Source organism: Salvelinus fontinalis, chromosome 41 (assembly GCF_029448725.1).
Source record: "Salvelinus fontinalis isolate EN_2023a chromosome 41, ASM2944872v1, whole genome shotgun sequence".
Taxonomy (NCBI): domain Eukaryota; kingdom Metazoa; phylum Chordata; class Actinopteri; order Salmoniformes; family Salmonidae; genus Salvelinus; species Salvelinus fontinalis.
Window position 1 is genome coordinate 5,335,538 of NC_074705.1, and position 15,192 is coordinate 5,350,729.

A 15,192-nucleotide genomic window follows, 5' to 3' on the forward strand; every position below is an offset into this window, starting at 1 on the left:
GTTTTTAAACTAAAACAACAGAGCTTGTTAGTATTTAAACTATCCAACGGACTACGTTACCATGCCTCCCACGATGCCTCCTTTGGAAACGGTTCCTAGTTTGAAATACTACTTTGACACACATTATTCAGAGGTCCATTTACATCACCTTGCCTCACCAAGCCAGACATTGCTGCCATGGCTCGTGTTAAAAGTTACCTTACTCTTCTGCTGCTATTCCTTCCTGAGGGTGAGTTACATCAGTTTCATATGAAATACATGATAGGTCTGTAGGTCTTAAATGTAAGTTATACAGTATTATCAATTTCAGAGTTTCATTATGCGATGTAGCTAACTACACTACAAATATAGGTGCATTATGCATCAGTTGTAACTACAGATAGTCCTTAAAGGAATACATTTAATTCAATAAAAAGTGTTATATTTTGAACATTATTGAAGCTAAGGTGTCTTTTTACTGGTGAATAACCAGTCCAGTCACCATCAGTATACAAACATCAGCATCTTCCTGTTCTATAATGTAAAACATGCAACTTATAAAAAGTCAATGGATCTTAAATATCACAGTTTCCTGGACTATATTGAAATATATTTTCCACAACCAAAAAAAGATTGTACTTTCAGCTGCAACAATACTGGAAGCATAGAAATAGCTCACATAGAACAGATCTACCACTTCTTAGACTTGCTTTCATGGAGAATTACAGATATATTTCTATAAATGAATTTCTTTGTGAATTTGGTCTGGTCGCCCAAAAAGTTACATATTCCAGCATTAAATTTGATAGGATTTATTTTAGCCCACCAAGGGCTAGTCTTCCAAGAGTCCTTTGAAATGTACAAACATACAGAATGGGAATTGAAATGATTGATGCAATACTGCATATACCTTTAAATGTATTTATGCAGTTGTTTAATCCCTTCACAGTGTTCACTGCAGGTTGCTAAAATGTAGTGCTGTATTAGATGTGTGTACTAAACAGCCTGTAACTGTCTTCATGCAGGGTTCTCTCAGCTGGTGAGAACACAGCAGGTTGTCACAGCAACCATGGGAGAGGATGCTCACTTCAGCTGCAGGCTCATGAAACCCAAAGATGTGCTTCAAGTCACCTGGCAGAAAGAGACATCAGGGGCGACTGAAAATGTGGCCACCTACAACAAACGATTTGGACCAGTAGTCAACCCACCTTTTCAGAGGAACGTGGAGTTTGAAGACGAGGGTCTGCAGAACTGCTCTATCGTCATCAGAGGAGTGTCAAGAGGAGATGAGTCCTGCTACAAGTGTCTGTTTAATGCCTATCCAGAAGGAGCTATCAGTGGCAGGACCTGCCTCCAAATTAATGGTAAAATATGATAACTAAGGACGTGTTAAAGGGACATTACACTCTAAAATCCAAATTGTATAATGTGGATTCACTTTAACATTAGACTACTTTTGAGGTCTTAAAACAATGTTGTGTCCCTTTTAAAACAGGAACAATGGCCTCCAATGCCTTCAATCCATTGTTCTACCTTGACCTGTGTGTAAATGATTAACCCAGGAACAATTCCCTCAAATCATCATGCATCCATTTGACCTTGATGTACATGAAAACATTATAGTATTGACATTCACTGTGACCTGTGTCTGTTGTCCTATAGAGCTGTATGGACCCTCACTCATCATCACACAAACCAACAACAGTCACACCACTCTGTCCTGTTCTGCTACTGGACGACCTGTTCCTATAGTAACCTGGGACCACATAGAAAACATCAGTCTAGACAAATCCACCATGGCTGAAGTCACCCATCCCAATGAAACAGTCACTGTCACCATAACTGCCATGGTGGCAGCGTCCAGTCTACCTGACAAAGACACCAGGGTTAGGTGTGTAGCGTCATCCGTTGGGGCCGTCAAGGAGGTTTCCATGGTGATTCCAACTAGGGATCAAGCTTCATTTGCAGGTGAGAAATGGTTAGGGTTAATACCACCATAATATATTGACATGATCAGGAACATGATGTCATGATGAATTACTGCCTGTGTTCATGATGAAGTACTTCCTGTGTTCATGATGAATTACTGCCTGTGTTCACGATGAAGTACTTCCTGTGTTCATGATGAAGTACTTCCTGTGTTCACGATGAAGTACTGCCTGTGTATTTCTGTTCTAGGTCAATCTCAGGTCTCTGATGATGACAGGATCAGTGGTAAGTGGTTGTTATTCTAATAATGACAGGTCATAATCAACCTATTGACTGGCTCTTTTCCTATTCAACTTTCAGGTGTAGTGCAGAGCCATATTTCGAGTCGTGGCCAAAAGTTTTGAGAATGACACAAATATTAATTTTCACAAAGTCTGCTTCCTCTGTGTTATGGCAATTTGCATATACTCCAGAATGTTATTAAGAGTGATCAGATGAATTTGAATTAATTGCAAAGTCCCTATTTGCCATGCAAATGAACTGAATCCCCCAAAAACATTTCCACTGCATTTCAGCCCTGCCACAAAAGGACCAGCTGACATCATGTCAGTGATTCTCTCGTTAACACAGGTGTGAGTGTTGACGAGGACAAGGCTGGAGATCACTCTGGGATGCTGATTGAGTTCGAATAAAAGACTGGAAGCTTCAAAAGGAGGGTGGTGCTTGGAATCATTGTTCTTCCTCTGTCTACCATGGTTACCTGCAATTAAACACGTGCCGTCATCATTGCTTTGCACAAAAAATGGCTTCACAGGCAAGGATATTGCTGCCAGTAAGATTGCACCTACATCAACCATTTATTGGATCATCAAGAACTTCAAGGAGAGCGGTTCAATTGTTGTGAAGAAGGCTTCAGGGCGCCCAAGAAAGTCCAGCAAGCGCCAGGACTGTCTCCTAAAGTTGATTCAGCTGCGGGATCGGGGCACCACCAGTTCAGAGCTTGCTCAGGAATGGCAGCAGGCAGGTGTTAGTGCATCTGCAGTCACAGTGAGGCGAATACTTTGGCCTGGTGTCAAGAAGGGCAGCAAAGAAGCCACTTCTCTCCAGGAAAAACATCAGGGACAGACTGATATTCTGCAAAAGGTACAGAGATTTGATTGCTGGTAAAGTAATTTTCTCTGATGAATCCCCTTTCTGATTGTTTGGGGCATCTGGAAAAAAGCTTGTCCAGAGAAGACAAGTTGAGCACTACCATCAGTCCTGTATCATGCCAACAGTAAAGCATCCTGAGACCATTCATGTATGGGGTTGCTTCTCAGCCAAGGGAGTGGGCTCACTCACAATTTTGCCTAAGAACACAGCCATGAATAAAGAATGGTACCAACACATCCTCCGAGAGCAACTTCTCCCAACCATCCAGGAACAGTTTGGTGACGAACAATGCCTTTTCTAGCATGATGGCGCACCTTGCCATAAGGCAAAAGTGATAACTAAGTGGCTCGGGGAACAAAACATCGATATTTTGGGTCCGTGGCCAGGAAACTCCCCAGAGCTTAATCCCTTTGAGAACTTGTGGTCAATCCTCAAGAGGCGTGTGGACAAACAAAAACCCACAAATTCTGACAAACTCCAAGCATTGATTATGCAAGAATGGGCTGCCATCAGTCAGGATGTGGCCCAGAAGTTAATTGACAGCATGCCAGGGTGGATTGCAGAGGTCTTGAAAAAGAAGAGTCAACACTTCAAATATTGACTCTTTGCATCAACTTCATGTAATTGTCAATAAAAGCCTTTGGCACTTATGAAATGCTTGTACTTATACTTCAGTTTTCCATAGTAACATCTGACAAAAATATCTAAAGACACTGAGGCAGCAAACTTTGTGAAAATGTATATTTGTGTCATTCTCAAAACTTTTGGCCACGACTGTACATGCATGAGGCATTGGTGTAGTGTACCTGGGAAGTTGACGTCTGTCTTCTCTTGTCATCTCTGTCATTCACAGGTACAGTGGTTGGTGCAGTGATGGGTTCAATGTGTCTCATTGCTGGAATCTGTGTAATACTGTGGTTTCTTAAGAGGAGAAAAGACACCTCATCCAGGTAGAGATACAAACTATTACCTTGAAACTGAACAGTTACTCTGAATTGAATGTGATTTGACTGCCAGTTGTTTACCAGTTGATCTCTAATTTGATGTACAGAAAAGCCCCAGTGTCTGACCCTGAAATCAGCAGGACTCCAACAAAGACAACTGAATGGTGAGACTCATTCTAAAGAACCTTTAAGGGGTCAATAGGTCCATCAAATCTATTTGTAAGAAAACCTGAAACATGCTAATATAATTGTTAAAACATTTCTGCCTCATAGGTAAAAAAAAAAAAAAAAAACGTTGCTCTTGTCAGTACATTGACATGTTTTATTCATTTCAGGGAAACACCAACCTCCAGTCCACCAACCAGGGACTCACAAACCTTCACTCCATCACGAAAGTGAATAGTTTTACAACTTTATGTCATTATCTTTATAAAGTGCTTAAAACAGGGAAGAATAGAACGTTACAGAAGAATGATGTACATCTGTGGTGGTCATAGAGTAGTCATGGTGACAGCATCATGCACTCAGCTGCATGTTAATATCTGTTCTGCTTTGTGACTCATGTCACTAATGCACTACATATTCTCTCAACTTGGGAAAGATGTGTATTTCTGTGATCATAGAGTGGTCATGTTTATTATGTCAGTTTTTACATCACTGTCCGCAGGGCCCTTTCTAGCTTTTTGCACTTCCTCTTGGCAGCTTAAAAGTTAATATCCTGCAATTTAACAGTATGTTGAGACCGCGACTGACTTCCTAAAACATATGATATATACTGTATAGAAAAACATTGTTTTGGTTGGGGGCCCCCTAGTCGCTGTGGGGCCCTAAGCAGCCGCTCACTTCACTTAAGCCTAGAAACGGCACTGACTGTTACCACAGATAATATGGTTCTTATCAATACGTTGACCATGTTCATTTCTTTCAGGACCACACCAATCTCCAGTCCATTCACAATGTGAGTATTTGTACAACTTTATTTGATCATCCTGGTAGAATGCTTGAAACAGATGATTGTGAATGTTAAAATGGGTTACAATATGGGTTACAATGGGTTACAATTTTGTGTTTCAGGTTAGACTCCCTCAGCTCCTCAGCCAAGCATATAATGCAACAAGCACAAGATGTTGTGAGGAAGTAGGTTTAAGTTCTCTTGTTTTTTGGGGTGGGGGTTTTATACCGTATTCTCTCATTGAACGAGAAGCTCTGGAATTATGTTTTGAGGTGGTAGTCATGGTGACTGCATACATGCAAATGAGTTGCATTTGCTGCATTGTTGTTATGTTACTGATGTCACTAATATAGGATACTCCATTCAGTCAATATTTAAATGACCTTCTTTTATACAGAATATCTCCTGAGAAACCAGATGATCTGCAATGTAGAAGGTGAGCTGAAATAATCATAAATAATTACAAAGATGCAGTCAGAAGTGTATATTTTTTAAATAAATATCTACGCCATTCTGTTGTATCTATCTTAGGAAACTTTTATAGGGTTACGAGGACTGAGTGACTACCATACTGTCTCACACACACATCTGTGTGGTTCGGAGACTGTTTCTATCCATAGGCATTGTGGGTACTGAATAGTGGACTGAATGGCTGACACACATAGGCCTGCTGGTTATTGTATATATAAATACAGTATGTAAATATAGTTTGTAGTTGGTTAATGATGAAACATGATAAATCCACACTAGACTTGTTCGTGGTTTTATTCTTCACTTTTTTATAAATCAAATGTTGTATATTATAGTCTACACAATGTCATAATGTAGACTACTTTAATGGTGTGTGTTATGATATTATAGACTACACAATGTCAAAATGTAGACTACTTTAATGATGTGTGTTGTGATATTATAACCTACATAATGTAGACTACTTTCATGGTGTGTATGTTTTTGTTTTCTTCACTTTTTATAAATCAAATGCTGCAATATTCTCAATGTTGTGATGTCCTTTGTTGTGTGTTTGTTTTCTACTTTTATTAATAAAATGTTCAAACAATACTGTAATGTATGTTGTGACATCGCTTGTTATACAATGTGTCATAAATCTGCTGCTGGCAATGCTTCAAGAGTGAATTGTCTTTGATTCTTCTGCCACTCAAGAGACCAACCAAAGATACAAACAATTGCCACTAGGGGTCACCTAAATATAACTAGAGAGAGATAGTTGAGAAAAGGGATTGATACTGTAGTTTTGCAGCGCTTATGCAACTACGCGCCACCAATGGTACGCTTGATCCACAGTTGACGTGACTGACTCTGACGTCTCTCATAAAGAGGCAGAACGCATCACACCCGGTCTCTTCAGCTTAAGGACTTTTGAAACATGGATTTGATAGTCAGTGTACCGGATTGTTTTACACCATACAGAGGACATACGTAATTCTCACTAACTCCCTGCACAGCTCAATGGTTAAGTAGTTGTTAGAGCAGAGTTAATTTGTTATAGGTCCCAGTTAAAATAAAACGTTGTGTTATGTTTGATATTTAATAAGGCTAAAAACGTTCATAATAACATTGTCGATATTGAATTATTTTCTAACGGTGATACAAACCTATAGGGTTAGCCTATAGACCCTACATTTATAATAATCAATGTATTTTGGGGGGGAATTGTATAGCCTACTTAGAGAGCAATAGTAATGGTGTCTTTTTGTAGGCACTAACTCTGCCATTGATCATTGGGCAAAGACTTTGGGGAAAATGAATGGACGTTTTGTAAGGTTTTTTGATAAAGGCTGAAAATAAGGTCTGTGGTAAACACAGGCTTAGGAGATCTGATACGTCTTGTACTATGAGATCATCTTCATCACATAACATCATTGTTTGTTATTTTTGAAGCATTTACGTAAATATAATAAAAACAACACATGAAGGCTTCATAATTCATTATGGTCATGTTGACTGACTGGTATATACATAAAGGCTTCATGAATCAAAAAGCAGCCATTTGTAAATGTAGCACTTGGAGATGTGTGAAACTCCTCAGCAGGGTCGTTGGGGGTAGCAGTACTCACTGAGGAAGCAGCGTGACATCCTTTACTGTGGTGCGTAATGACTCGGATCAACAGTTGCGCTCAGCTCAACACTGGGGGCTGTTGAGGAAGTTTGAGGGATGAATGTAGCACATGGAGATGTGTGAAACTTCCTCCTCAGCAGGGTCATTGTGGGGTCACTTCCATTTTAATTCCAGATCAATTCAAAAAGTAAACCAAATTCCAATTCTAATTCCAAATGTTCCTAATTGAAAGGCATTGAAGAGATTTGGACTTGGAATTTCAGTGTACTTCATGAATTGACTGGAATTGACCCCAACCCTGCACCTCAAATCAAATTTTATTGGTCACATACACATGGTCAGCAGATGTTAAAACGAGTGTAGCGAAATGCTTGTGCTTCTAGTTCCAATCATGCAGTAATATCTAACAAGTAATCGAACAATTTCACAACAACTACCTTATACACACAAGTGTAAAGGAATGAATAAGAATATGTACATATAAATATATGGATGAGTGATGGCCGTGCGCCATAGGCAAGATGCAGTAGATGGTATAGAGTACAGTATATACATATGAGATGAGTAATGTAGGGTATGTAAACATTATATAAAGTGGCATTGTTTAAAGTGACTAGTGATACATTTATTACAATCAATTTTTTATTATTAAAGTGGCTAGAGATTTGAGTCAGTATGTTGGCAGCAGCCACTCAGTGTTAGTGATGGCTGTTTAACAGTCTGATGACCTTGAGATAGAAGCTGTTTTTCAGTCTCTCTGTCCCAGCTTTGATGCACCTGTACTGACCTCGCCTTCTGGATGATAGCGGGGTGAACAGGCAGTGTGGTTGTTGTCCTTGTTGATCTTTTGGCCTTCCTGTGACATCGGGTGGTGTAGGTGTCCTGGAGGGCAGGTAGTTTGCCCCTGGTGATGCGTTGATAGGATGCTCTCGATTGTGCATCTGTAAAAGTTTGTGAGTGTTTTGGGTGACAAGCCAAATTTCTTCAGCCTCCTGAGGTTGAAGAGGTGCTGTTGCGCCTTCTTCACCATGCTGTCTGTGTGGGTGGACGATTTCAATTTGTCCGTGATGTGTACGCAGAGGAACTTAAAAAAACATTCCACCTTCTCCACTACTGTCCCATCGATGTGGATAGGGGGGTGCTCCCCCTGCTGTTTCCTGAAGTCCACGATCATCTCCTTCGTTTTGTTGATGTTGAGTGTGAGGTTGTTTTCCTGACACCACACTCCGAGGGCCCTCACCTCCTCCCTGTAGGCCGTCTCGTCGTTCTGGGTAATCAAGCCTACCACTGTAGTGTCGTCTGCAAACTTAATGATTGAGTTGGAGGCACGCATGGCCACTCAGTCATGGGTGAACAGGGAGTACAGGAGAGGGCTGAGAACACACCCTTGTTGGGCCCCAGTGTTGAGGATCAGTGGGGTGGAGATGGTGTTTCCTACCCTCACCACCTGGGGGCGGCCCATCAGAAAATCCATGACCCAGGTGCACAGGGCGGGGTCGAGACCCAAGGTCTCGAGCTTAATGACGAGTTTGGAGGGTATTATGGTGTTAAATGTTGAGCTGTAATCGATGAACAGCATTCTTACATAGGTATTCCTCTTGTCCAGATGGGTTAGGGGAGTGTGCAGTGTGATTGCGATTGCGTCGTCTGTGGATCTATTGGGGCGGTAAGCAAATTGGAGTGGGTCTTGGGTGTCAGGTAGGGTGGAGGTGATATGATCCTTGACTAGTCTCGTAAAGCACTTCATGATGACGGAAGTTTAGCACAGTTACCTTAGCTTTCTTGGGAACAGGAACAGTGGTGGCCCTCTTGAAGCATGTGGGAACAGCAGACTGGGATAGGGATCGATTGAATATGTCTGTAAACACACCAGCCAGCTGGTCTACGCATGCTCCGAGGATGCGGCTAGGGTTGCCGTCTGGGCCAGCAGCCTTGCGTGGGTTAACACGTTTAAATGTTTTACTCACATTGGCCGCGGTGAAGGAGAGCCCGCAGGTTTTGGTAGCAGGTTGTGTCAGTGGCACTGTATTGTCCTCAAAGCGAGCAAAGAAGTTGTTTAATTTGTCTGAGAGCAAGATGTCGGTGTCCTCGACAGGGCTGGTTTTCTTTTTGTTATCCGTGATTGACTGTAGACCCTGCGACATACGTCTCGTGTCTGAGCCCTTGAATTGCGACCCTACAGTCTCTATACTGACGCTTAGCTTATTTGATTGCCTTGCAGAGGGAATAGCTACACTGTTTGTAGTTGGTCATGTTTCCGGTCGCCTTGCCATGATTGAAAGCAGTGGTTCTTTCAGTTTTGCATGAATGCAGCCATCAATCCACGGTTTCTGGTTGGGGAAGGTTTTAATAGTCACTGTGGGTACAACATCACCGATGCACTTGCTAATAAACTCGCTCACCGAATCAGTGTATACATCAATGTTGTTGTCTGAGGCTATCCGGAACATATCCCAGTCCACGTGATCGAAGCAGTCTTGAAGTCTGGAATCCGATTGGTCGGACCAGCGTTGAACAGACCTGAGCACGGGCGTTTCCTGTTTTAGTTTCTGTCTATAGGCTGGGAGCAACAAAATGGAGTTGTGGTCAGATTTGCCGAAAGGAGGGCGAGGGAGGGCTTTGTATGCGTCGCGGAAGTTAGAGTAGGAATGATCCAGAATGCTGCCAGTCCGGGTCGCGCATTCGATATGCTGATAGAATTTAGGGAGCTTGTTTTCAGATTAGCTTTGTTAAAATTCCCAGCTACAAATGCAGCCTCAGGATATATGGTTTCCAGTTTACATAGAGTCCAATGAAGTTCTTTCAGGGCCGTCGAGGTTTCTGCTTGGGGGGGATATACACGGCTGTGATTATAATCGAAGACAATTATCTTGGTAGATAATGCGGTCGGCATTTGATTGTAAGGAATTCTATGTCAGGTGAACAAAAGGACTTAAGTTCCTGTATGTTGTTATGATCACATGATGTCTCGTTAATCATAAGGCATACATCCCCGCACTTCTTCTTACCAGAGAGATGTTTGTTTCTGTCTGCTCGATGCGTGAAGAAACCGGGTGGCTATACCGACTCTGATAACATATCCAAAGTGAGCCATGTTTCCGTGAAACAGAGAATGTTGCAATCTCTGATGTCTCTCTGGAAGGCAACCCTTGCTCGGATTTCATCTACCTAGTTGTCAAGAGACTGGACATTGGTGAGTAGTATACTCGGGATCGGTGAGCGATGTGCCCGTCTACGGAGCCTGACCAGAAGACCGCTCTGTCTGCCCCTACTGCAGCGCCGTTGTTTTGGGTTGCCTACTGGGATCCGATCCATTGTCCTGGGTGGTGGTCCAAACAGAGGATCCGCTTCGGGAAAGTTGTATTCCTGGTCGTAATGTTGGTAAGTTGACATTGCTCTTATATCCAATAGTTCTTCCTGGCTGTATGTAATAAAACTTAAGATTTCCTGGGGTAACAATGTAAGAAATAATATAATAGTAATAATAATAATAACAAAATACTGCATAGTTTCCTAAGAACGCGAAGCGAGGCGACCATCTCTGTCGGCGCCATGATACAATTCATTAGCTTTAAGTGTCCCGCTTGCATCGCCTCATTAGCGTTTGATCAGCTAAGATGCATGAGGGAGGATGGTCATGTGTGCTAGCAAGGCAGAGGTCCCGAGTTCGTGCCAGGTATGGGCCAAATCGGGGGGAAGCGGTACTCGCCAAACAGGTAGTGTATCAACCTTTACATAAACAAAATAATAACATTCAGAGTAGATAAAGATGTGACGTGTAAAATATCATATTGGATGAGATATAGCCTTGTACACTAGCCCCAGGGGAACAACTTCAATCACAGAACCCATGGTCCCCAGTAGGAGTAGGCACTGGTGAAAACACACTGGGTGACCCAGCCAGAACCAGCCAGCTGGGAAAAAGTTGCGTGTAGTAGTGCAGAGGAACGTCAGCGGGTGAATTCAGATGGAGCCCTTGGAAAGATGATACCCAAAATTATTATTTTCGGTTATAAATACTACGCTGTATCAACAAAAAACAGATTGCAACTTGCAAAACATTCGGGAAGAAAATTACAGAAGGAGGTGTCAGGTTTTGGCCAGGACTGTTCTGGTTTTGTCACTAGATGTCCCCATTGCACCTTTTTTGAACCTTTTGTTTTTTCCTTGCTCTTTTATTGTTTGCACCTGTAGGTCGTTCCCTTGTTTGTATTTAAACCCTGTGTGTTCCTCAGTTCTTGGCTCAGTGCTTGTATGTTAGCACCCAGCCCCAGACCAAGCCTTTTTGTGTGAAACATATATTTCTCGGATTGGATTTTCCAGAGGTTCTCTGGTTTAGTTCTTGTGTAATTTTGAGTAGTCTTTTGAGGTTTGTTTTTCCCTGCTGTTTTTTACCACTTTGTGGAGTTTTCTTTGTATTTTTGAGGATATCCATTTTGTGCCTCTTGGCTTTATTTTGGACATTGTGGATTTAGATTTTGGCCTGAAGATTTTGTTCTTTAATTAAACCACCATCTCTAGAACTACTGTGTCTGCCTCATCTTTTGGGTTCTGCTGATTATTAGTGACTGTTTCTCGCACCGGGTCCTGACAGGAGGTGCAACAACTTCCAACTTTGTTCGACATTTGAAGTTGCAAACCAAAACCCGGCTTGTTAGCCTTTTCGTTTCGGTCGTGTTAGCCATCTTACTCATTGCTACAGCCAGGCCAAGCAATCCAAAGAATAACTTAGTGGTTTGTAGTTAGGAAACCAGGAGAACAAATCCAAACTCCAGCACACAACATCCAGGGGTGAGCACGCTCTACCACAAAGGGACAGTTAAGTTGGTGCAGAAGGGACATTTTGAACTTTGAAGGCCGAGCCTAGGCACTAATGACGCCAAAAGCATTACTTTACTTAAGTAATAATTACTATTATTTAATTGATACCCATGATTTACTCAAACACACACCATAAGTCAATTTTTTTCATCACTTTTTACTACCACAAGAACTCATTACATCAATACAAGTTCAACACGTGCTATCATTTTGAAATGGAATGAGGTTAAATAAATTAAGGATGAAAAATGGCAGACAAAGAAAATTACTGAACTAATGTCATATTTTGTGAGAGAAGTGAACATTATCTATAATATGTTCCACTCTTCTCTTTGGTCTTTCAATAAGTAAACAGCAGGTGGTCTTGATAAAGCCACAATCTGGAGTTTGTGTTGTTGCCCAATGGTAGCCACATTAGCTGAGAGATGGGGATGGAGAAAGGTAACATCACAAAACATGGATACCGCAATAACACAAAAGAATTGAATACATTTGGTTAGTGTTAGTGTTGATTGAAACTAACCATAACCTGCATCAGTTCTACGCTTGATAAAAAGCGTAGAACCCTTCAGCCTTATGGTGGTGCAGAATCTATCATTGTGTCTAAAGAAGGAAGTGGACCTGTTGATGTGTCTGTGGTTGATCATAAGACCTCTCTGTGGTGAGTTCTCCACAAAGACCCCAGTCACAAAGACCAAGATGTACTAGCAGAGGTGTAACACGAATACAAGCTAGACAACAGCAGGACTTCCTACGCTCAGATCTCAAGGTCCATTATAACTAAGTCAACCCAGCATAATTTTCATTGAATTTTTACCTGGTTCCTCTATTGAGAATAGAACGCTGATTAGCCGTTAAGTTCTGTACTCGGTCTGAGCAGACAATATTGAGTAACGTTTGGTTCTGCAGTTGGTCAGTACGTTTGTATTCAGTCTGGTTCTACTTCTGGTGCTGTGGGGTCTATGCACAGCTGTTGAAGGTAACGGGGATGTTTTGCAAGATAGATTTAATTTATTAACATCTGTCAATTTTTGCAACAAACTTGATTGCAGTTCTAATGCAGTTAGTCAATAGGAAATCAACTTTCCATGAAACAGTTCACTCACAATCTGTTTCCCTTCATGTTTGCAGTGACTGAAATAAAGATATCCTTCTGCCCAGACCAAACACTTCATTCATTATTTTTTGTAATATATAAGATAGAGTGATAAGTGGGGGGAAATGACTGTCCAGTGTAATTTTGGACCGACCATAATGGTACAGACTTCACTTATGTTAGGTTCTTATTTTTCTGAGTAAATGACTCACGGACATTAGAGAAGCTTTAACCAAGTTTAATTGTTCCCAAAGGTTCTGTACAGCTGTAATCAGACAGTAAAACATTTCTCACATCACAGTTTATATACATCCTACTTAAGACACTCCCTCTCTCCATCCTTAGTTTATGCCCAAGAGAAAGAAGGTAACCAGATACTAACCCTGATTACTCCCTTAGGGGAACTGACCTCACCCCTCACCTCAACCCCTCCTTCACCTAATCCACAGATATCCATCTGTCTTCCCTATATCAACACATCGCTCTCCTCTCCTCCATCAAACACATTCCAAAGCCTTCTGGCTTGCTACAGACTCTTTCTATTCAAGGCTTCGTCTCTATCATTTATTTAATATCTCAATGTTCAAAGTTTAGCCGATTCCATCACTTATGACCCCAGATTCACACTACATATAAACTCAACAAAAAAAGAAACGTCCTCTCACTGTCAACTGCGTTTAGTTTCAGCAAACTTAACGTGTGTAAATATTTGTATGAACATAAGACTCTACAACTGAGACAAACTGAACAAGTTCCACAGACCTGTGACTAACAGAAATGGAATAATGTGTCCCTGAACAAAGGGGGGGTCAAAATCAAAAGTAACAGTCAGTATCTGGTGTGGCCACCAGCTGCATTAAGTACTGCAGTGCATCTCCTCCTTATGGACTGCACCAGATTTGCCAGTTCTTGCTGTTACCCCACTCTTCCACCAAGGCACCTGCAAGTTCCCGGACATTTCTGGGGGGAATGGCCCTAGCCCTCACCCTCCGATCCAACAGGTCCCAGACGTGCTCAATGGGATTGAGATCCGGGCTCGTCGCTGGCCATGGCAGAACACTGACTTTTTGCCAGTCCTGTCTGGTCCAGCGACGGTGGGTTTGTGCCCATAGGCGACGTTGTTGCCGGTGATGTCTGGTGAGGACCTGCCTTACAACAGGCCTACAAGCCTGAAATTCAACTGAAATGTGTCTTCCGCATTTAACCCTGAATCAGAGGGGTGCGGGGGGCTTTGCTCAGGGGCAGAACGACAGATTTTTACCTTGTCAGCTCTGGGATTCGATCCAGAAATCTTCCGGTTACTGGCCCAACACTCTAACCACTAGAACTACACCTGTGAGTGTGTACATCATGGAGGAACATACATTTTTTATTTCAATATTTCTGTCAAAGCTAAGTGTTTGGTCTGATGGTGTATATTTTTTTTAAATAAAGGAGAGCCGCACACTCTAGGAGCTCAGATGCAAAAATGTAATATCCAACGTTGACAGACAAGCTGTCTTCAGGGTATGATGAATATTACCTCTGATGGTGTATATTACCTCTGCTTACTTCCCTAAATTCAGTGACCTTTAAATTGCTAGTGTGAAAATGAAAGTCACATTTGAGAGATGTTATAGGTGCAAAATCCTCTCAAACTCCAGAGGCCTCATTTACAACCATTGTGTAAATTTCACACTGAATGTATGTGTGTGCCATTTCTGAAAAAACTGGGCACCTACAAAAATAGAGATTTATAAACTTGGAGCACGCCATGCATAAGCATGTTTCCCATTATAAATCAGACCCGTACTGAAACTGTACGCACGTGAAAGAGCATTAAAACTCCACCTGAAAACGGCCATCATTCAGCTGTATATGGTCCTGGTGCACCAAAAAAAAGAAAAAAAAGACTGTTTGGATTTTGCTTCAGACCAATCACATCACAAGCCAAACGTCTTTATTGACAAAAAAAAAACGTGCATTTTTGCATCTCGTTGTGTCGTTGTCCTCTTGTGGCTAGCTAGCTAAAAATCATTCCTTTCCCAAATTAGCCATGGATGGAGATAGGGATTTGGACTTGTGGTTTTACTTCATTCGTACTGGCCAATGAATAAAACGATTCGGAATCAAACATCGGTGATTGTGGAGGCCATGTCATCTGATGCAGCACTCCATAACTCTCTGTCTGTCGCCTCCACAGCAACATGCATGTAAAGAAACAAAAATAACTGCCGTTCCACCAGGTGTCGCTGTGCTG

General features: G+C 41.8%; 2 protein-coding genes across 2 annotated transcripts in view; one reads left to right on the forward strand and one right to left on the reverse strand.

Annotated features, from left to right (window-relative positions):
* The window catches only part of LOC129840313 (poliovirus receptor homolog), a 197,486-nt gene that overhangs the window by 96,659 nt on the left and 85,635 nt on the right, over nt 1-15,192 (reverse strand). The gene's annotated exons all lie outside the window — the stretch shown is intronic.
* LOC129840442 (nectin-1-like) lies at nt 38-6,018 on the forward strand. Its single transcript, XM_055908345.1, has 11 exons — nt 38-229; nt 1,005-1,343; nt 1,642-1,947; nt 2,158-2,193; nt 3,914-4,010; nt 4,112-4,168; nt 4,340-4,399; nt 4,933-4,962; nt 5,079-5,141; nt 5,354-5,392; nt 5,488-6,018. The coding sequence occupies exons 1-11, from the start codon at nt 178-180 to the stop codon at nt 5,498-5,500; spliced, it is 1,092 nt and encodes a 363-aa protein (XP_055764320.1). The 5' UTR covers nt 38-177; the 3' UTR covers nt 5,501-6,018.

Excerpts from the sequence above, each read along its gene's own strand:
- LOC129840442 (XM_055908345.1), top strand. The coding sequence starts at position 178 with ATGGCTCGTGTTAAAAGTTACCTTACTCTTCTGCTGCTATTCCTTCCT. Across the intron at positions 4,963-5,078 it reads ATCTCCAGTCCATTCACAAT|GTTAGACTCCCTCAGCTCCT; the intron begins GTGAGTATTTGT and ends TTTGTGTTTCAG. Across the intron at positions 5,142-5,353 it reads GCACAAGATGTTGTGAGGAA|AATATCTCCTGAGAAACCAG; the intron begins GTAGGTTTAAGT and ends TCTTTTATACAG.